Below are 16,440 nucleotides of genomic sequence, written 5' to 3'. Positions count from 1 at the left end.
TGGCCTTATTCATTGTTCGTTGCTGCAATGAAATCATCACGTAAAAAATTTATTTGCATGTTTTGCTTCCCAAATAGACTGAGGTCTTTGAGAACTGATTCCCCTCAGATCCCTGCCACACTGTCTCCGGTACGTAGAGTAAAGGAGTGGGTACAGGGTTATAGTTGTTGAATTGAATCTGGAGCCTTCTTACCATAAGCTTTGTCAGCTCTCACATCATATACAAATCCTGTACTCAGGCACTACTCTTTGAATCATGAAATCATTGAATTTTTTTCAAGTTCAAGTCTTATGCATGCAGGAAAGACATGCACAGAATCAGAGTGACTTTATATAGCTCAAATGAAAAATGGAGATTTTTCAGTAGCAGTTGGATTCCTGATACAACTTTTTATATTATATTTTATCCAAAGGAGCTGAATTTATTTGTTCATTCACACCCTCATCATATTTTACTGGACATGTACTATGTGTCAGATATTGTGCTAGACACTGAGGATACATAGCCACGACTAATGTATCAATAGTTCATTTTGCCTTGTGGGGTTCAGGGACCTGAGGTCAGTGGTGAAGTAGAGAGGTGTCTACTAATTAGGTCATCAGCAAGGACCGCAAGCTGCTAAGGGATTGTTTCCACTCACCTAGGCAAGCATGCTTTAATTAAAATCCATGCCAGAGCCATGTGCAAATGACTGACCACAGCATCATGGAACCAGAGGAGAGTTCAAACCCAGTCACAACTGTGACCATTAAAACAAGTAGCCAGAGGCCACCTGGTTTCCGCTGATAAGATGGCCACGTTCTTCAGTATCAGAGTATCAGAGCTGGTGGAGCTGAGCAGGAGGTTCTCAGGGCTTCTGATATTTTATCTGTAAGATAGAGATTCAAATCCATGTTCCATATAGATGCACAGATGTATACCTGTGTGTGTGTGTGTGTACCTGCAAAAATAGAAATAAACGTGGAATCTCTCTGGGCCACACAAAGTGCTGTATGAATTTGGGATGTACTGCTTCTCATAACTGTGTGCATGAGGTGATATTGGCTTTTATCTAGTGCTCAGTCCATGGCTCCAATCAGGTTTATTCTCCTGATAAGCACAGTCCTTTTAGGAAGTTAGAATAGATAGAAGGTCCTCAGAAATTTGTTTGTCTCTGTGACTTTAATGCCAATGTGAAACTTTTGCTTTTTCATTTAATTAGCAACTGCTGCATTTCAGTATGGGTTCATTTAATCATACAGTTTATTTTTTCTTTCTAGAGGCCCTTGCTGTTGAAGAAACACTTTCTCAGCTGTGCTCAGAGCTACAGGTAATTGGAGAACTGGCGCTGGGGTCTGAATGAATGGCAGTAGTTTTGCAAGGCAAATGCAGTTGCTTGCTTGCTGTAAAAAACAGAAGTGAAAAGACACCACTTGCAACTTCACTCTAGATACCAAGCTGGAGAAATATTCTTACATTCTGTTACCCTACATCACTGTGTTCTATAAGTATGTGCCTTGCTAGATATTTTGGAAAAACTAAACATGTTAACAGATTTTTGTTTCCCTGAAGCTTAGGCTACACATATGTGTTTGTCCATTACCCATCCATTGAACAAACGGTTGTTGACTAGTAACTCAGTGCTTCTCACTGTGGATGACAGAATCTTATACCTGTGCACAGATGGCCTCAGACATGGCAGGGAGTCTAGAGTCAGTGATGATAATGAAAACAGTCACATGCATTGCCAACAAAGCCTCATCAACTGTGCATTAAGAGTAAAGGCTGAATAAATATTTGACAAATGCATGCTGCTGCTATTTACAATCTCTGGAACACTTTTACATCCCCCTTGTGTTAGATATCTGGGTGGGTACTCTTATTTCTATATGAAGAGACAAATTAAGATTGGAAAGAAGTCTATACCAGGGTGACTAACACAGCTAATCAGTACTAGAAGCAGGACTCAAACTCTCATCCCCAAACCGACACCTCTGTCTGTTAAACCAGTGTTTCTCAACCCTGACTGTACATTGGAATCACCCTTGGAACTTTAATGATGCATCTTTGCCTGAGCCTGGGCACCCAAACTGGCTGAAACAGAGTATCTGGGATTGGAGTTCAGATACTGTGTTTTTATTCAAAGCTCCCCAGATGAATATTATGTGCAGCCAGGGTTGAGCACCCCTGCTTTAGAGCATGTTACAAAGTTAGTAAAATCCAGTCTCACAGTGGATGCAGAGGAGATCCCTGGAGAGGGCGGAATGCGGAGGCAGAGACAGAGGAGGGTGTTGGGAGCCTAGAGCTGGAGGGCCTTCAGGGAGGGTCCATTGGACGGCAGCGTGGGAGAAGGGGTGGTACTTGGCTTGTAGCAATAACAGGGAAACACATGCCAAGCACTGATTATCATAAATGCAGGGCCAGCAGACTGTAGGAGGGCAACACAGGAGTCCATTTAGAGAGTGTGTAAAGGCCACTGAGATGAGTCAAAAACCTGATGTCCACACTTGGGGGCTTATATGCTCCAACTCTGATGCAGTATTGACGATGTGTGTATGAGCGGGCAGCTGGGTAGACAGGAGGCCCTGGGCTCTAGATGGCTACAGCTCTCGTCCTTCCCCGAGTGAGCCTCAATGCAGCCACTGCGTTAGGGAGGGGCCAGAAGCTTCAAAGCCATGGTGGCGTGGGTTTAAATCCAGGCCCTGAGCTTCTCCTTGGAGCAGCTGTGGGACCTGAGACAGTGGGCTCACCCTCTGGGGCCTGGGATTCCTCATCTACATAGTAGGTTTGTTCCGAGGGGACCACTCGAGAGCTCATGCAAGGACCCTCCTAAGTGCTCTGCGCATGGGGTCTGCTCCTCTCTGGTGAGATGGCCTCTCCTTCCAGGGCTGGCTCGGGCTGCCTCAGGCTCCATCCCCTGAGGGCCTGGCCAGAGCCATGTACCTGTGGAGGTGCAGCTCAGCATCCCAAGGGGAAACTGCTTTACTCTGTAAATTATCAGAAATTTAGTTTTAGCAATTGAAACAACAACAAGGAACACAGAAACAGGCAGCTTTCCAATTCAGCTTTTCCATTTCCCATCACGAGATCAGGCTGAAGAGCTGATTCGTGACTATTTGTCAATACGCCCACTCTCTTTCCTTCTGGGTGTGGCCTGCAGGTTCTCTGTGTTGTTTTCTGTGCCTGTTATGTTCAGGTTTCCAGGAGCCTCTCTTCCCTAGTCCAGGATCACCACAGCACCAGCATCACCGACTTATATTTAATATTCAGGGATTCTCAGCCTGGCACAGTTCTAAGTGCTTGTCAATATAATCCCCTTTAATCTTTCTATAGCCCCTGAGATTTCATCATTACCAAAGCACTTGTCCAAAGTCACCTGGTAAGTGGTGGGAGGAATCGGTACTCACACGCAGCAGGCCTTCTGCCTCCAGAGCCCCAACTATGCGGTCATGAGGGCAGGCAGGGACCACTGCCTGTTTTCTCCTTATACGTCACATGATGGTGGGTGGTAGTGATGGAGAATCCTATATTGCAAAGATTATGTACATCGGAGCCAGGGAGATATGGCTTTGAATTCTCTACCTACTCACTGTGTGACTTTAGGCAAGTTGCTTAATCTTTATGAACCTTGATGTTCTTATCTGTAAATGGGGATAAAAATGAATCTGTTTTCACTGATGCAACCACCCAATGGGTTCATTTTACCCACTGCCTAGACAGAGCTCATTTAGCAAGACAGGGGGATAGCAATAGAGAAAGAGTAATTCATGCAGAGCCAGCTGTACAGAAGACCTGAGTTTTATTATTACTCAAATCAGTCTCCCCAGGCATTTGGGGATCTGAGTTTTTAAGAATAATTTGCTGAGTAGTGGCCAGTGAGTCAGGAGTGCTGATTGGTTGGGTTGGTGATGAGTCCAACTGTCCTCTTGCTCTGAGTCAGTTCCTGGGTGGGGGCCACAAGACCAGATGAGCAAGTTTATCAATGTGGGTGATGCCAACTGATCCATCAAGTGCAGGGTCTGCAAAATATCTCGAGCACTGATCTTAGGTTTTACAATAGTGATATTATTCCATAGAAGCAATTTGAGAAGAGTGAGGGTCAGAATCTTGTAGCCTCCAGCTGCATGACTCCTAAACCATAATTTCTAAGATTTTGGCTAATTTGTTAGTCTTACAAAGGCAGTCTAGTTCACCAGGCAAGAAGGGGGTTTGTTTTGGGAAAGGGCTGCTATCTTTGTTTCAAACTAGAAATGAAGTTCCTCCTAAAGTTAGTTTGGCCTATGCCCAGGAATGAACAAGGACAGCTTGGAGGTTAGACTCAAGAACGAAGTGATTAGTTCAGGTCTCTTTCACCATCTCAGTTATAATTTTGCAATGGTGGTTTCATTGACATCTTTTTCTCTTAGCCAATAAGCTGGCACATTGGCTAGTTGCCTGGCTACATTGTGTGAATTTTCTCATGCAATTGATAAAACAATTCTATAAGATAAGCCATCACATTCTATTCAGTGGATGAGGAAACAGGGCTTGACTCACACACTGACCAGAGTCACAGCACCGGCAGAACAGGGTGAGGCTGCTGGTCCCTGCGACGCTGAGCCCTCCCCAGTGTGATGCAAGCCCAGGAGGCAGCATCGGTGCAGGGAATAGAGATGGAGTCCATGAGGCCTGGCCCGGTGCAGTAGATGCAGAAAATGCAAACTATCATGTCTGGTGCAAGTGCAAGTATTTATCAAATGATGGGGGCTTTGGCTTGTCATTTTTTGTGGTCATAAAGTAGAGTTTGGTGATACTCATGCCTTTGGCAGGGAATATGGTCAAATGTCCAAGTTCCTTTTGTCTTCATGACAAAAAGGATCAACGTTTTCCCGGGAAGCACTGCCATTCGTCTTTTGGCCCATGAGAGTTTTTATTAATTTCACAAATATTTCCCAAGCCCCCAGTGCTTCCCAGATCCAGTGTTCTTCAGGTCTAAGCCTTGGGGACTCAGTGTGACCCCTTGCTCATGCAGCACGTAGCCTAGGGAGGCGATTTGTTCACTCTGGAACTTGTCCTGCTTAGAAGGGCTCCTGGCACCTAGAAGCTCTGAATAAATGTTGGAGTGAGTGGATCAACAGTAGCAAAGGTGAGGAAGTGACTGACCCTGGAGCCATTAATGTCATACCCCTGAGGCTCTTGGCCCATCTGCAAAAGGAGCTTGGACTCAGTGTATTCACTTACTGATCCAATGGACCTGTGTGTGCTGTTGTCCTTTGTCATGTGTCACCTCAAAAGTAGTGGGTAAAGGCTTCTGCCCAGACTGCAGGGCACAGTCCTGAATCAGCCAGCTGGCTGCCCAGCGTTGGGCAGGCCATAGCAGAATGAAGTGGGGTCACAGGTGCACAGTGCTCAGAATAGAGCTTGGGGCAAAATGCCACCGCCAGTGTCACTGCCATCCTTGTCATTGTTCATCGTATTCCATGGGCCTGGTGTTGATGAAAAGAGTCAAACTCTATAAAATATTTGAGGAGATTTATTCTGAGCCAAATATGAGTGGCAATGGCTCATGACACAGCCCCAGAAGATCCTGAGAACATGTGCCCAACGTGGTCAGGCTATAGCTTGGTTTTATACATTTTAGGGAGACAGAAGACATCAATCAGTACATGTAAGATCTGCATTGGTTTGGTCCAAAAAAGGTGGGGCAACTCAAAGCTGGGGGAGCAAGGCTTCCAAATCATAGGTAGATTCAAAGATTTTCTGATTGGCAGTTGGTTGAAAGAGGTTATCTAAAGACCTGGAATCAATACAAGGGAGTCTGGGTTAAGATAAGGGGTTGTGGAGACCAAGTTCTTATTATGCAGATGAAGGTCTTTAGATAGCAGGCTTCAGAGAGAATAGATGGTAAATGTTTCTTATAAGACTTAAAAAGGTGCCAGACTCTTAGTTAATTCTCTCCCACATCAGAAAAACAACAACAACAACAACAAAAAAAACATAAAGGGAAGGAGATTCTCTATACAATGTAGATTTTCCCTTAAAGATGCAGCTTTGCAGGGTCATTCCAAAATATGTTAAATAACTATATTTTAGGGTAAAATACTTCAGTTTCTTTCAGGGCCTGCTGTCTGTTGTGTTGGTATTTTCTTGCTACAAGGAGTCTGTTTTGTCAGTCTTAAGCCCTCTGTTTTAACATTATAATTTGCTGGTCAGCTGTGCCTGAATTCCAAAGGGAAGAAGGTATAGTGAGGCATGTCTAGGTAACCATTTGTGTCATGGCCTGACTAGTGCTTCAGGTTTGCATTTGAATGCCCCTGACCAAGAGGAGGGGCTTAGAATTTTAAGTTTGGGGGCTTAGAATTTTATTTTTGATTTACAGTGGTGAGGGTTGTGGATGTGGCCATTGAAGGTGTAATTGGCTGGGGCTGGCATTGCAGGTGCTAAGAGAATTTACCAAGACAGTCATAGGTAAAGAAAGGCAGATTTATTAAAGTACGAAGGTATGAAGATAAGTTGCAAGGGTACCACAGGCAGCAGAGCAGACAAGGGGCTGTCTGCAAAGAGTCAGAGACTGGAGGGAAGTTTTAAAGTGCCATGCTGGAGGGGCTCCATGCAGATAAGGTTGTGCTGCTGGGGCTATGTGCAGAACAAGGTATTTGGGAAAAGATGTTGTGCCAGCAGGTTGTCTGTGATTAGCCATGTCTCAAAAAAATTGTTCTCCCGCATCTGGGACCCCTTCCTTGTTGTTGCTTACTTATCTTATTAGGACTCCACACTGGATACAGGTACTGTATTGAAGCAGGAAATTTTCCCTAGCCCCTTTGTGGGCAGGAACTGGAACGTAGGCACTGGAGCTAGCTGGCTGCTTCTGCACCAGCAGGGGCAAACTCCACTCACTCAATCCCATTGAGCTCAACCCCTCACAGGAGTTGAGCAGGTACAGGAGCTGGGGCAAGTGCTTTGGGATGCTCAGAGGGGCGAAAGTCCATGTGGGCCTCACAGCAGCATCTAGAGGGGAGTACCCATGACCCCCAAAGTCCCAGAAGGAGTGTTACAGTCAATGCTCTTTTAGCTTTGCCACGTGCAGATGTCTTAAGTGTTAACAGCTCAGTTAACACTTTTTCGCTTTTTCGCATGAGGTGGCTGCTTTCCGCCAATGAGGGCAGACAGTCAGTGTATAGTCTTTTGCATCCACACCTGTGGTACGCGAGCTCTTGTTTGGCATCCAGGAAAAATGAGGTTGAAGTGATTGAAGGATGGTGAATGAATTGAAGGGTGGTGACTGCGGAGGCTTGTATTGCTGATGCAAGTGGCTCTCAGTGGGAAGGGGAGCTGGAAAGGGCATGGAGCGGGAAGATAATCTTCCCTCAGAGTTTGGCCATCCCCAGCCAGATGCCTCTGTGAAACAACGCTGTCAAGCCATCCTTCTGAAGTCAAGCTGCTTCTCTCCAGCCTGCAACCGTAGTCTCTGGGGAGGCATCCAGCTGCTTCTCCTCTTCTCCTCTCTCTGTTGGTATAGCCTGTTGGTTTTTATGGGCATAGGATGGGGGGTGGGGCAGGCCATGGATAGTTTTGAAAAGGCAACATTCGAGCAGGAAAATAGAAATGCATGTGCTTACTTTGGGCCACAGTTCCAGGCCTGAGGATGGGGCCCTTGCCAGGACCTTCCCTCTTCTGCCCAGAGTTTTCCTGTCTCCTGTCCCTATCAGTATGTGGTAGAGGGATCCCAGGTTGATGTGCCACTAATTCTACCCAGGAAAAGGCTGGCTCCAGTGGACCTGAGAGAGGAGGCTAGGTTGGAGCCAAGACTGGAGAGAATACGGAGCCTCTTTTCTGTTTGCACAAAGGCGGTAGATGGAACCTGGGAGCAGCAAGACATGAGGTGCAAGGCTGTGCTTGTGGAACAGTGGGCAGGGCTGCAGGAAGGCAGGGCATGGGATGACTGAGGCTCTGTGGAGAGATCCCAGGCTAATAGTGAACAGGCCTGTGTGCCCCAGGCACCACGGAGCTGAAACACATTCCCAAGTCACAGAGAGCCATGAGAAAGGAGGCTGACAAGCTGTGTAGAGAAAAGAACTACTAGGATTTGTCTGTATCCACAGACACTTTGACACCAAATGCATGGAGGTTTTCCTCACACCAACAACCTTGCCAACTCTCTGACATAAGCTGGATGTCCAGTGATCCAATTCAAACTCAATCCTGTCTACCTGGCTTCAGCATCAGATCCCACTGGTTAGGGGTGCAGCCCCATAAGACAGGCCTCACTTGAGGTGCAAGTTGTGAGTCCTGGGCCTGCAGTACTTCTGACCAATCAGCTTTACATCAGGGGCTCCCATGATGCCCTCCTCTAGGTTAATAATTTTTTGAATGGCTCAGAGAACTCAGGAAGCACTTTTCTTACTGAAAGTGTTCTATGATAAAGAATATTGCAAAGAGTGCTGATGCACAGCCAGATGAAGAGTTCCACAGAGCGAGGTTTGCAAGGAACCCAAATGCAGGGACCTCTCACCTGTAGAGCTCCTCCTAGCAGGTGAAGGCGTCCTCACCTGTACACCATCCTCCTAGCAGGTGAGTGTCCTCACCTGTACACCATCCTCCTAGCAGGTGAAGGCATTCACTAACCCAGAAACTCTGTAAGACCCATCCCTTAAAGGTTTTTATGGAGGTTCCCTGACATTAGACACGATTGATTAAATCACTGGCCATTGTTGATTAGCTCAGTCCCCAGCCCCTCTCCTTTCTCCAGAGATTAGGGGCGGGGCTCAATGTCCCAACTCTCCAATCATGGATTGGTCTTTCTGGCAAACAGCCTCTACCCTAAAGCTATCTAAAGGTTTGTCAAGAGTCACCTCATTAGCACAGGCTCAATTAGCATATGTTTGAAAGGAATTTATGAATAACAAAAGACGTTCCTATGACTTCAGAAATGTCAAGGGTTTTATTAATAGAAGCTCTGTGACAGAAACTGTGGAGAGAGATATATATGTATGTGTATGTTTGTATATCATATGGGGGCTATAGGCTCTTGGCCCCCTAAAGACCCAATTTCCCAGTGAGTTACAGAAACTTACACACCACCTTAAGGTTACAGAAAGATGGGGGCTTAGATTCTGGCAAACCAGGTTATGGGAGGGAGAGAAGAGGCTTGGCCAGCCAAGGTGGCCTTGTTGTGTAGATGAAGTCTCCCTCACAGAGAATAGGTGGCACATGTTCCTTTTCGGACTTTTAAAGGTGTGGAACTCTCCATCCCTCCTGGATCTTGGGAAAGGCATGAAAAAGGGAGGGAGCCTGGCTTCATTGATAGAGATTCTCTGCAGATACAAATTTTTCCCACTTAAGGCAGTTTTGCAAGGTCACTTCTGCCTGGTGGCCAAGCAGCAGCCTTTTCAATACATGTCAAAGAAATATGTTTGGGGGTAAGAAATTTTAATTCCCTTCCATCACAATACCATACAAGGAAAGGGAGTGAATCTTGAGTCAGGAACTGATGATTAAGGTTAATTGCAGTCACTACAACAATGACAATACCAACATACCTGGCCTAGGGAATGCTGCCTCCCTGCCATGGTTCACCAGCCTCTATCCTTGCTGCAGCCCTGGGAATACAAGGAGGGAGGTACTCAAGTATCCCCAGTCATTTTGCTTTAAGTGGACACAGAGAAATGTGGCTTCCTTAAAGTCCACAAATCACTAAGGGGTGGGCCCAGGGCCTAAACGCAAGGCCACCTGGATTCCATTGCAATGCTATCTTGTCTGTTTCCCGCAGTGGTTCTGGTGGGAGATTCAGGGGTTAGGATGAAGGCTGCCAATGACTTGATCAAGTATATTTTATGAGAGGTCAACTAATTGCCTTCCTCTTCTAGGGCGGTGCCCCAAGCTGGACTACCGGTTCTTGGTTTTGAGTGACTGTATTGCCACAGGCTTTATTTTATACAAAGCAACTAAATTAGCCAACTGCTGCACGGATGTGGCTGGATGAAGAGGGTGGAAAGGGTGTATGGGGGTGTGCTTCCGCCTACTCCTTGGTTTGCTGAAGAATTGGCCTGGTCATTGCAATGGAAGAAACAACACCCGCTTCCCAAAAATCCCTGAAGAGCAAGCTAAGTCAGCAGCACTGTTTAGAGGTAGAACATTGCCAGCTCCTGGTCTCCCCCACTCCTGCCAGTGGTGGGGGTGGGAAGGCTGGAAAGTGTTTTGGGTGATTTAAAGCAATTTGAAGATACACAGCTCTGCAGTAATGGAGTGATGTGGATGAATCTTTATTCCGTACAATTCTTATAAACGTTTACTTAGCATCTACTGTGTGCTGACCACTCGACTATTCATTGGGTATACAAAGATAGAAGATACCAACGAGGACTTACTTGCAGCTCAATGAGAAATAGATTTGTTCACAGATAAGGTGGACATTGCTGATGTGGTCAGTACTGGAACCAGGGAGTGAGAGGTGAGGGGCTGCAGGAGCAAGGAGGAGCGGGCACGTTATCTTGCCTGGGGAGGCTGAGATGGAGCCTGGGATGTTGCCCTGAAGGAGTGGGGGGTGTCAGACACCAGTCAGGGAAGGACCCTCAGGGCGGAGGGAACAGCCATGCAAAGCCCAGGGTAAGGGACCACCAGACTGAAGCAGCGTGGGCACTTGGGTCCCACCTAGGTGGAGATCAGGTGGGGATGCAGGGCAGGCTGGAGAGGGGAGCTGGAGCAGTTGGTGAGGACCCCTGCTGTGAAGCCTGATTAGGAAGTGGGGTGTACTCCTCGCAGAGGACCTGCAGGTTCTAATGAAACTCAGACATGAGGTTTGGTACAAACAAGTTCAACACATGCTGAGTATCAACTGGAGAGCAATGTTGCTGTTGTTGTTTAATTTTTTATAATACAGCAATGTAGGGTTTTCTATAACACAAGAGAATTCCCTGGTTGCCCCCTAGTAAACTTCTGGAAGATCCCAAATTGTCATGTAGTCTTTCCCAGAGCTATACCCTCCTAGCAGGAACTACTAATGATAAGTACAGTTACTAAGCATCAGTGAGCAGCTTCTGACTGTGGGCAGCCTGTTTTGTTGGTTTAGGGGAGTGGTGGAGATTGTGTATTTGGGGTTTGTTTCTTTCATTTGTTTGTTTGCTTTGACCAGTCCTCTTGTCAGAGGGTTTTTAAATGCATTGTTTCATTTAACATCCTTTTGAAGTCGGTGATTCTAGAGGACACTCAGGTCTCGTGAGGCCCAGTGGCTTCTCAAGGTTCTGCTGCAAAGGAGCTGACCTCAAATTCAAGGGGGTAAAGAGCATAAGAGGCCCTCCGGGACACTATCTACCTCCCAACAATGAGTGAAAGAAAGCCATTCCTAGAAACTAAGCACCTAGTCTGCACTGGTCCCATTGATTAGTATGTTACACATGTGCTCAATGGGTCCTCGTTTTGATGCTGTGATGTAGGTTTTATTAGGCCTGATTCCTAGTGGGGAAACTAAAGCTTTGGGGACTGGCTGTCCACTGTGGTCACTGTTACCTCTCCTTTCCCTGTCCCGCAGGTCAGGGAATTCCTGGCGCTAGGACTTCACAGCACTAACTATAGAGGGTGACTCTGAGCTTATTGAGAGCCTGCCCAGGGCAGCCCGGAACACCAAGCTCAGCTGGAGGCAGCTGGTTTGATAAAAAACAATTTCTCTTTCCAATTTTAGAACTTCTCACACTTTAATGTGCACATGAATTACCTGGGGATCTTGTTAAAAGGTGCATTCTGATTCTTTTGAGCTGAGGTGGGACAAGAGATTCTGCAATTGCAACTACTTCCCTGGAGATGATGGTGCAGCTGGGATATCATGTACCGCGGTTTGAATAGTGTGTGTCTGAACTCTAAACCTTCACTGGGGGTCGCCCTTTAGGTGGACATCCAGCAGGCACATAGCTGTCTCCTGGTCCCCCTCTGCCATGCCATGAAGCTGGACACAGGGTTCAACTCTTCTCTGCTGGTCTTTTCTGCAGCAGTACACACAGAGCATCTCTCCAGAGGTTCCAGGGTCCTTGGCAGCAATACCCAGCCTGCCTTCCCATGGCCCGTCCCATGGAATGGGAAAGCTTCTAGGCCCAGTGAGACCTCACCACATGTCAGTATCACTCTTCACGGGGACTTCTTCTGTAACCACAAGGCCCCATTTGGGGGAGCCCTTGTCTGACTCATCTTTTGCTTCACACAGCCTCCCATACAGAGTGTGCTACAGGAAGCATGGAAACCAACACAGGGACAACTCTCACTGTCCTGGTTAAAAGCTCCTGGTAGATCCTGTTCACCCGCAAGATGAAGGCCTGATTGCTTAGGATGGAAGTGAAAGCCATGGACATGTGATGCTCCTCTCACCTGTCCCTGAGGTGCCCCAGCCCTCCTGCACACCTTGTATTTCAGACCTTCAGGGGGCAAAAACAGTGTCTTTCTGCAAGCTATGGCCTCTGCCCGGACTATCCCATCTCACCTTGTTTTTATTCCTGACACAATCCCCATCAGCCTGCAAAGCCCAAACCAAAGGCTGACTTCTCAGGAAACCATCTGAGATCCTGGGATCTGAGAGCTCCTCGTGAGCTCCTGTGTTTCATGGTGCCGCGCTCCATCCCAGCCATGGCTCAGTTTAGTTTAATGATTTGTGTTACTTTGTTCCTGCTCCACTAAGCCATGAATTCGTGCATGGAAGGGACTGAGTTCTATTTATATTTGGAGGCTGTTACGAAAACATACTAAGCGTGCTAAATATTTGCTAAAGCAAAAATGCAAAACGCGTCTCCAAATAGCACCAGGTAGAGAATAGATCCCAAAGTAATTATCAAACTGAACTCAACAAGATGTTGGATTTCATTTTTCATTGATAAAATGTCTCCCGGAACAACTTGAATTTTCTTTCATCCACGTCACCCTTGGTCCAAAGTCATGTAAGTGGATGCACTTGCAGAACTATTGCTATGTTGTTGTTATAAAAATCCTTGAACATCTGAAGGAAAAATAAATTCTCAGTGAAGGGGGTATTAAGTGAATCCCATGCCAGAAGTCTCCAAGTATATTATGTGAGTTTAGAGTTTGATACATGCAAAGTTTGCAGGAGATTCCTTCTGTCATCTACAAATATATATTGAAGTGAGTTGAGCAGACATGTGAGCATGCTGTTGTAATACATGCAGTGGGACAGGAGCCAGCATGCAGGTCTACACAGCATGTAGAGGGGTTAATGAGAGGCTGCATTGCTTGGCAACTAAACAGAGCTTTGGAGCTGGACTTCCTGGGTCCAGACATTGCCTCCCACTTACTATCTGTAATCTTGGGCATGTTGCTCAAATTTCGAGTGCCTTAGTTACTCCATCCATAAATTAAGGGTGATAATATTAGATTTATGGTAGGATTACTATAAGGATTAAGTAATTAAGTAGATTAAAATTTCTGTAAAGCTCTTGGTGCACAGTACCTTGTAAATCTCAACTGTCAATGTTGCCATTGTTATTCTTAGACCCCCCCTCCTGTATATGTAGGAGAGGGCACCTGGATGGATGGCACAGAACTGAGATCTGAAACAGGAGTGGACATCACAGGTGTGTGTGGGCCTGAGTGTGTATGCACACAAGGTGTTGGGGAGGGATTCTGGATAAAGACGAGGACATGCACGAAGGCAGGGGTTGTGACCAAGCAGGAGTTTGCAACCCTGGTTGCCCATTACAATCACCTGGGAAAAATTTACAAAGATTTAATGTTTAGGCCACACCCTCAGAGAATCTGAGACGGGCCCAGACATTGGTGGACTTATAGCCTCCTAGTGATTCCGATGGGCAACTATAATTGACGACCAGTGAGAGAGCACAGTTTGTTCATGGAATGTAAAGCAGGCTTCTCTTGACTTAATGTCTATTCACCTTGAAGATGTAATGTAGGTATCACCTCCTCCAGGAAGCCTTCCATGACGTTTCTACAGTACTCAGTATATATCTCTTGCACAGTACTTTACAGGTATTTTATAATTATCTAATTAAATAGCTATAACATGATCATACACCTCTTCCTGGACTGTATGCATTTATGTTTGGCTCCCCAGAGCTCGGCACACCGCTGGGACAGAACCGGCACTCAGTTGGCAGAGTGAGGGAGTGAACAAAGGTGCTTGATTAGCACCCAGGTGATGAGGGTGAAAGTGTGGCAGGCGTGGATGGCAGGCCTTTTTTCAGGGAATTTCAGCTATGACAGCTCTGGGCTGCAGCTGCCTCCTTGTTAGTGTAAAGGGCCTCCTCGTTCTCTGGAAAAAACCCTTCCAAGCTCGCCATCTGATTGCACAGGCTCGGGCATCTGTGGAGTAGAAAAGTCCTCTTGTGGCTTAATTAGAAGCTTCTTTAACCTTATCTAAAGCCATTTCTATAATCAACTTGAGGAAACATAATCCTCCCAAAGACACATTTAATAAATAGCTTTTCTTTTTTCTCTTATTCACTCTGGTGGCGGAGCTCAGGATTCGTGCTGTGTTTGCCGGTGCCACTGTGTTGGTGGCGTGCTGGTGGTGCTGTGAGTGAGGGAACGAGGAGCCTGGGAGAGGCAGTCTGAGTTCGGGAGGCCTGGGACACCTCCCACGGACACCGAGCCACCTATTCATTTTGTAAAGAGTCACTGACCCCCACTCTCTATCAGCTGTTGTGCTAGGGGCTGGGAATACTGAGAAGGCTAAAGCTCAAAATGCAGGCAAACAGGGATGTAGGAAGTGAAGCCAACAACACGTGGGTGGAGGTGCTATGAGAGGTGCCCGTGCAGGTCAAGTAGACGTCAAGAAGGATCTTAGACTTACACGCGGAGCATTGGAGAAGGTTCAAAAGAGTCATCAGAAGCAATATGGACTGTGTATGGACTCTCTGAATTTAAAACAAAAGTTGAAATTATTTAGAGAAAAAAAAAAAGAAACAAGGAGACACAAAATTGGCTTCTGAAATGGTTACCTGGTAGAGGACAGACAAGTCCAAAGTGATGAAAAGAAGAAGAAAGGAAACTGGAAGGTGACGGGGGAAGGTGCTCAGGGAGACCAGCAGCCTGAACAAGGGCCTGGGGTTGGAGAGGGCCAGGTGTGTGTGCAGCCCACTGCCGGCAGGTTGGTATGGCTGGGAACGGGAGTGCATTGGGCCAGGATGGGAGGTGGGCAGAGGTGAGGTGGGGGGCATTTTCAGGAGCAGTTGTGCCATGTGCTGATGCAGAAGGTTGGGTCTTATTAGTGAGAGGCACTGGTTCAAGAATCTATATAGAAGTCACTTACAGTTCATCCAAAAGCCTCACTCTCTAGCCAGGAAGTTTTGTAATGACTGACCCTGTCCACCATATTCCCCATTCAACCTTTACTTTTCTTTTCTTCTTTATTTTTTGAGACGGAGTCTCACTCTGTCGCCAGGCTGGAGTGTAGTGGTGCGATCTCAGCTCACTGCAACCTCTGCGTCCCGGGTTCAAGCAATTCTCCTGCCTCAGCCTCCCAATTAGCTGGGACTATAGGCACCTGCCACCATGCCCGGCTAATTTTTTTTTTAGTAGAGAGAGGGTTTTACCATGTCGGCCAGGATGGTCTCGATCTCTTGACCTCGTGATCCGCCTGCCTCAGCCTCCCAAAGTGCTGGGATTACAGGTATGAGCCACCGTGCCCGGCCCCAGTTTTTACTTAACACTTTTGACCATGATGTATGGGAATGGGCCAAGAGTGGCCATTCCCTATTTGACCCTGCCTGCCCCAGAGCCAGTGCTGGAAGTAAAGCTTCCATCAGAAGAAAATGCAGGCCATTCCCTCATTTTGGGGTTTCATAGCTTGTGTCATCATCACAGACTTATCTTACCTTTTGGAAGAAGCAGCTCAGAGATGATGCTGTGGCTGAATGATGTTCCGTATCTGGAAGCAAGTCATCCATGATAAAGCAAAAATATGCAACATTTAGAGAACCTTACTGGGTGCCAAACTCCTCCTTCCCTCTTTTTCTTACTCATTGGATGTCTCACTTTATCCAATTGGTCTCCATCTAGCACCAGTCTTCAGTCTAAGAATAGCAGAAGAAAATTCCAGCATTTCAAGCTAGGCATTGGACTTGGATCCCCTCATATTTTACATCCAAAAGCAGTAATTTGCTTTGCATACTCACTTTACAGATGGGGAAACTGAGGCACAGGGCAAGGAAGAGAAAGGAATGGGATTGGATGTGGCTATGGCTGTGTGTCCCTGGTCTATTGTGCATAGTGGAAAGCTCCACGGTACTTTTGATTGTTAACTCACGTTAATGAGTGGAAATATCCACCACTGAACAAAGCTCCCTATGGACAGAGACCCTCTCTTGTTCATCTCTGAGTTCTCTCTTATTCTAAATATGTGCCTGGGATTAAATGCTTGAATAAGTGATGAAGCTTAGAGGTCAGTGACAGGCCTTGGCAACTGGCTTCCTGCCATCCTCAGAGATGTGACCTCTCTTCTCACCTCTCCAGAATTCAAGTTACTCCCC

At 46.5% G+C, this 16,440-nt stretch overlaps 1 protein-coding gene across 9 annotated transcripts in view; it reads left to right on the top strand.

Annotated features, from left to right (window-relative positions):
* Positions 1 to 16,440, top strand: part of FAM135B (family with sequence similarity 135 member B) — a 362,884-nt gene that overhangs the window by 298,458 nt on the left and 47,986 nt on the right. For all 9 annotated transcript variants that reach the window (XR_010141340.1, XR_010141341.1, XR_010141342.1 and 6 more), the window contains one exon: positions 1,261 to 1,310. Coding sequence is in view for 5 of the 9 variants with exons in the window: in XM_024251153.3 (XP_024106921.2) it covers positions 1,261 to 1,310 (50 nt within the window). In the remaining 4 variants the exon portion in view is untranslated. The remainder of the gene's footprint in view (positions 1 to 1,260; positions 1,311 to 16,440) is intronic.

Source organism: Pongo abelii, chromosome 7 (assembly GCF_028885655.2).
Source record: "Pongo abelii isolate AG06213 chromosome 7, NHGRI_mPonAbe1-v2.0_pri, whole genome shotgun sequence".
NCBI classification, from domain to species: Eukaryota; Metazoa; Chordata; class Mammalia; order Primates; family Hominidae; genus Pongo; species Pongo abelii.
The sequence above is the reverse complement of the archived record's forward strand: the minus strand, read 5'-3'. Positions and strand labels throughout refer to the sequence as shown.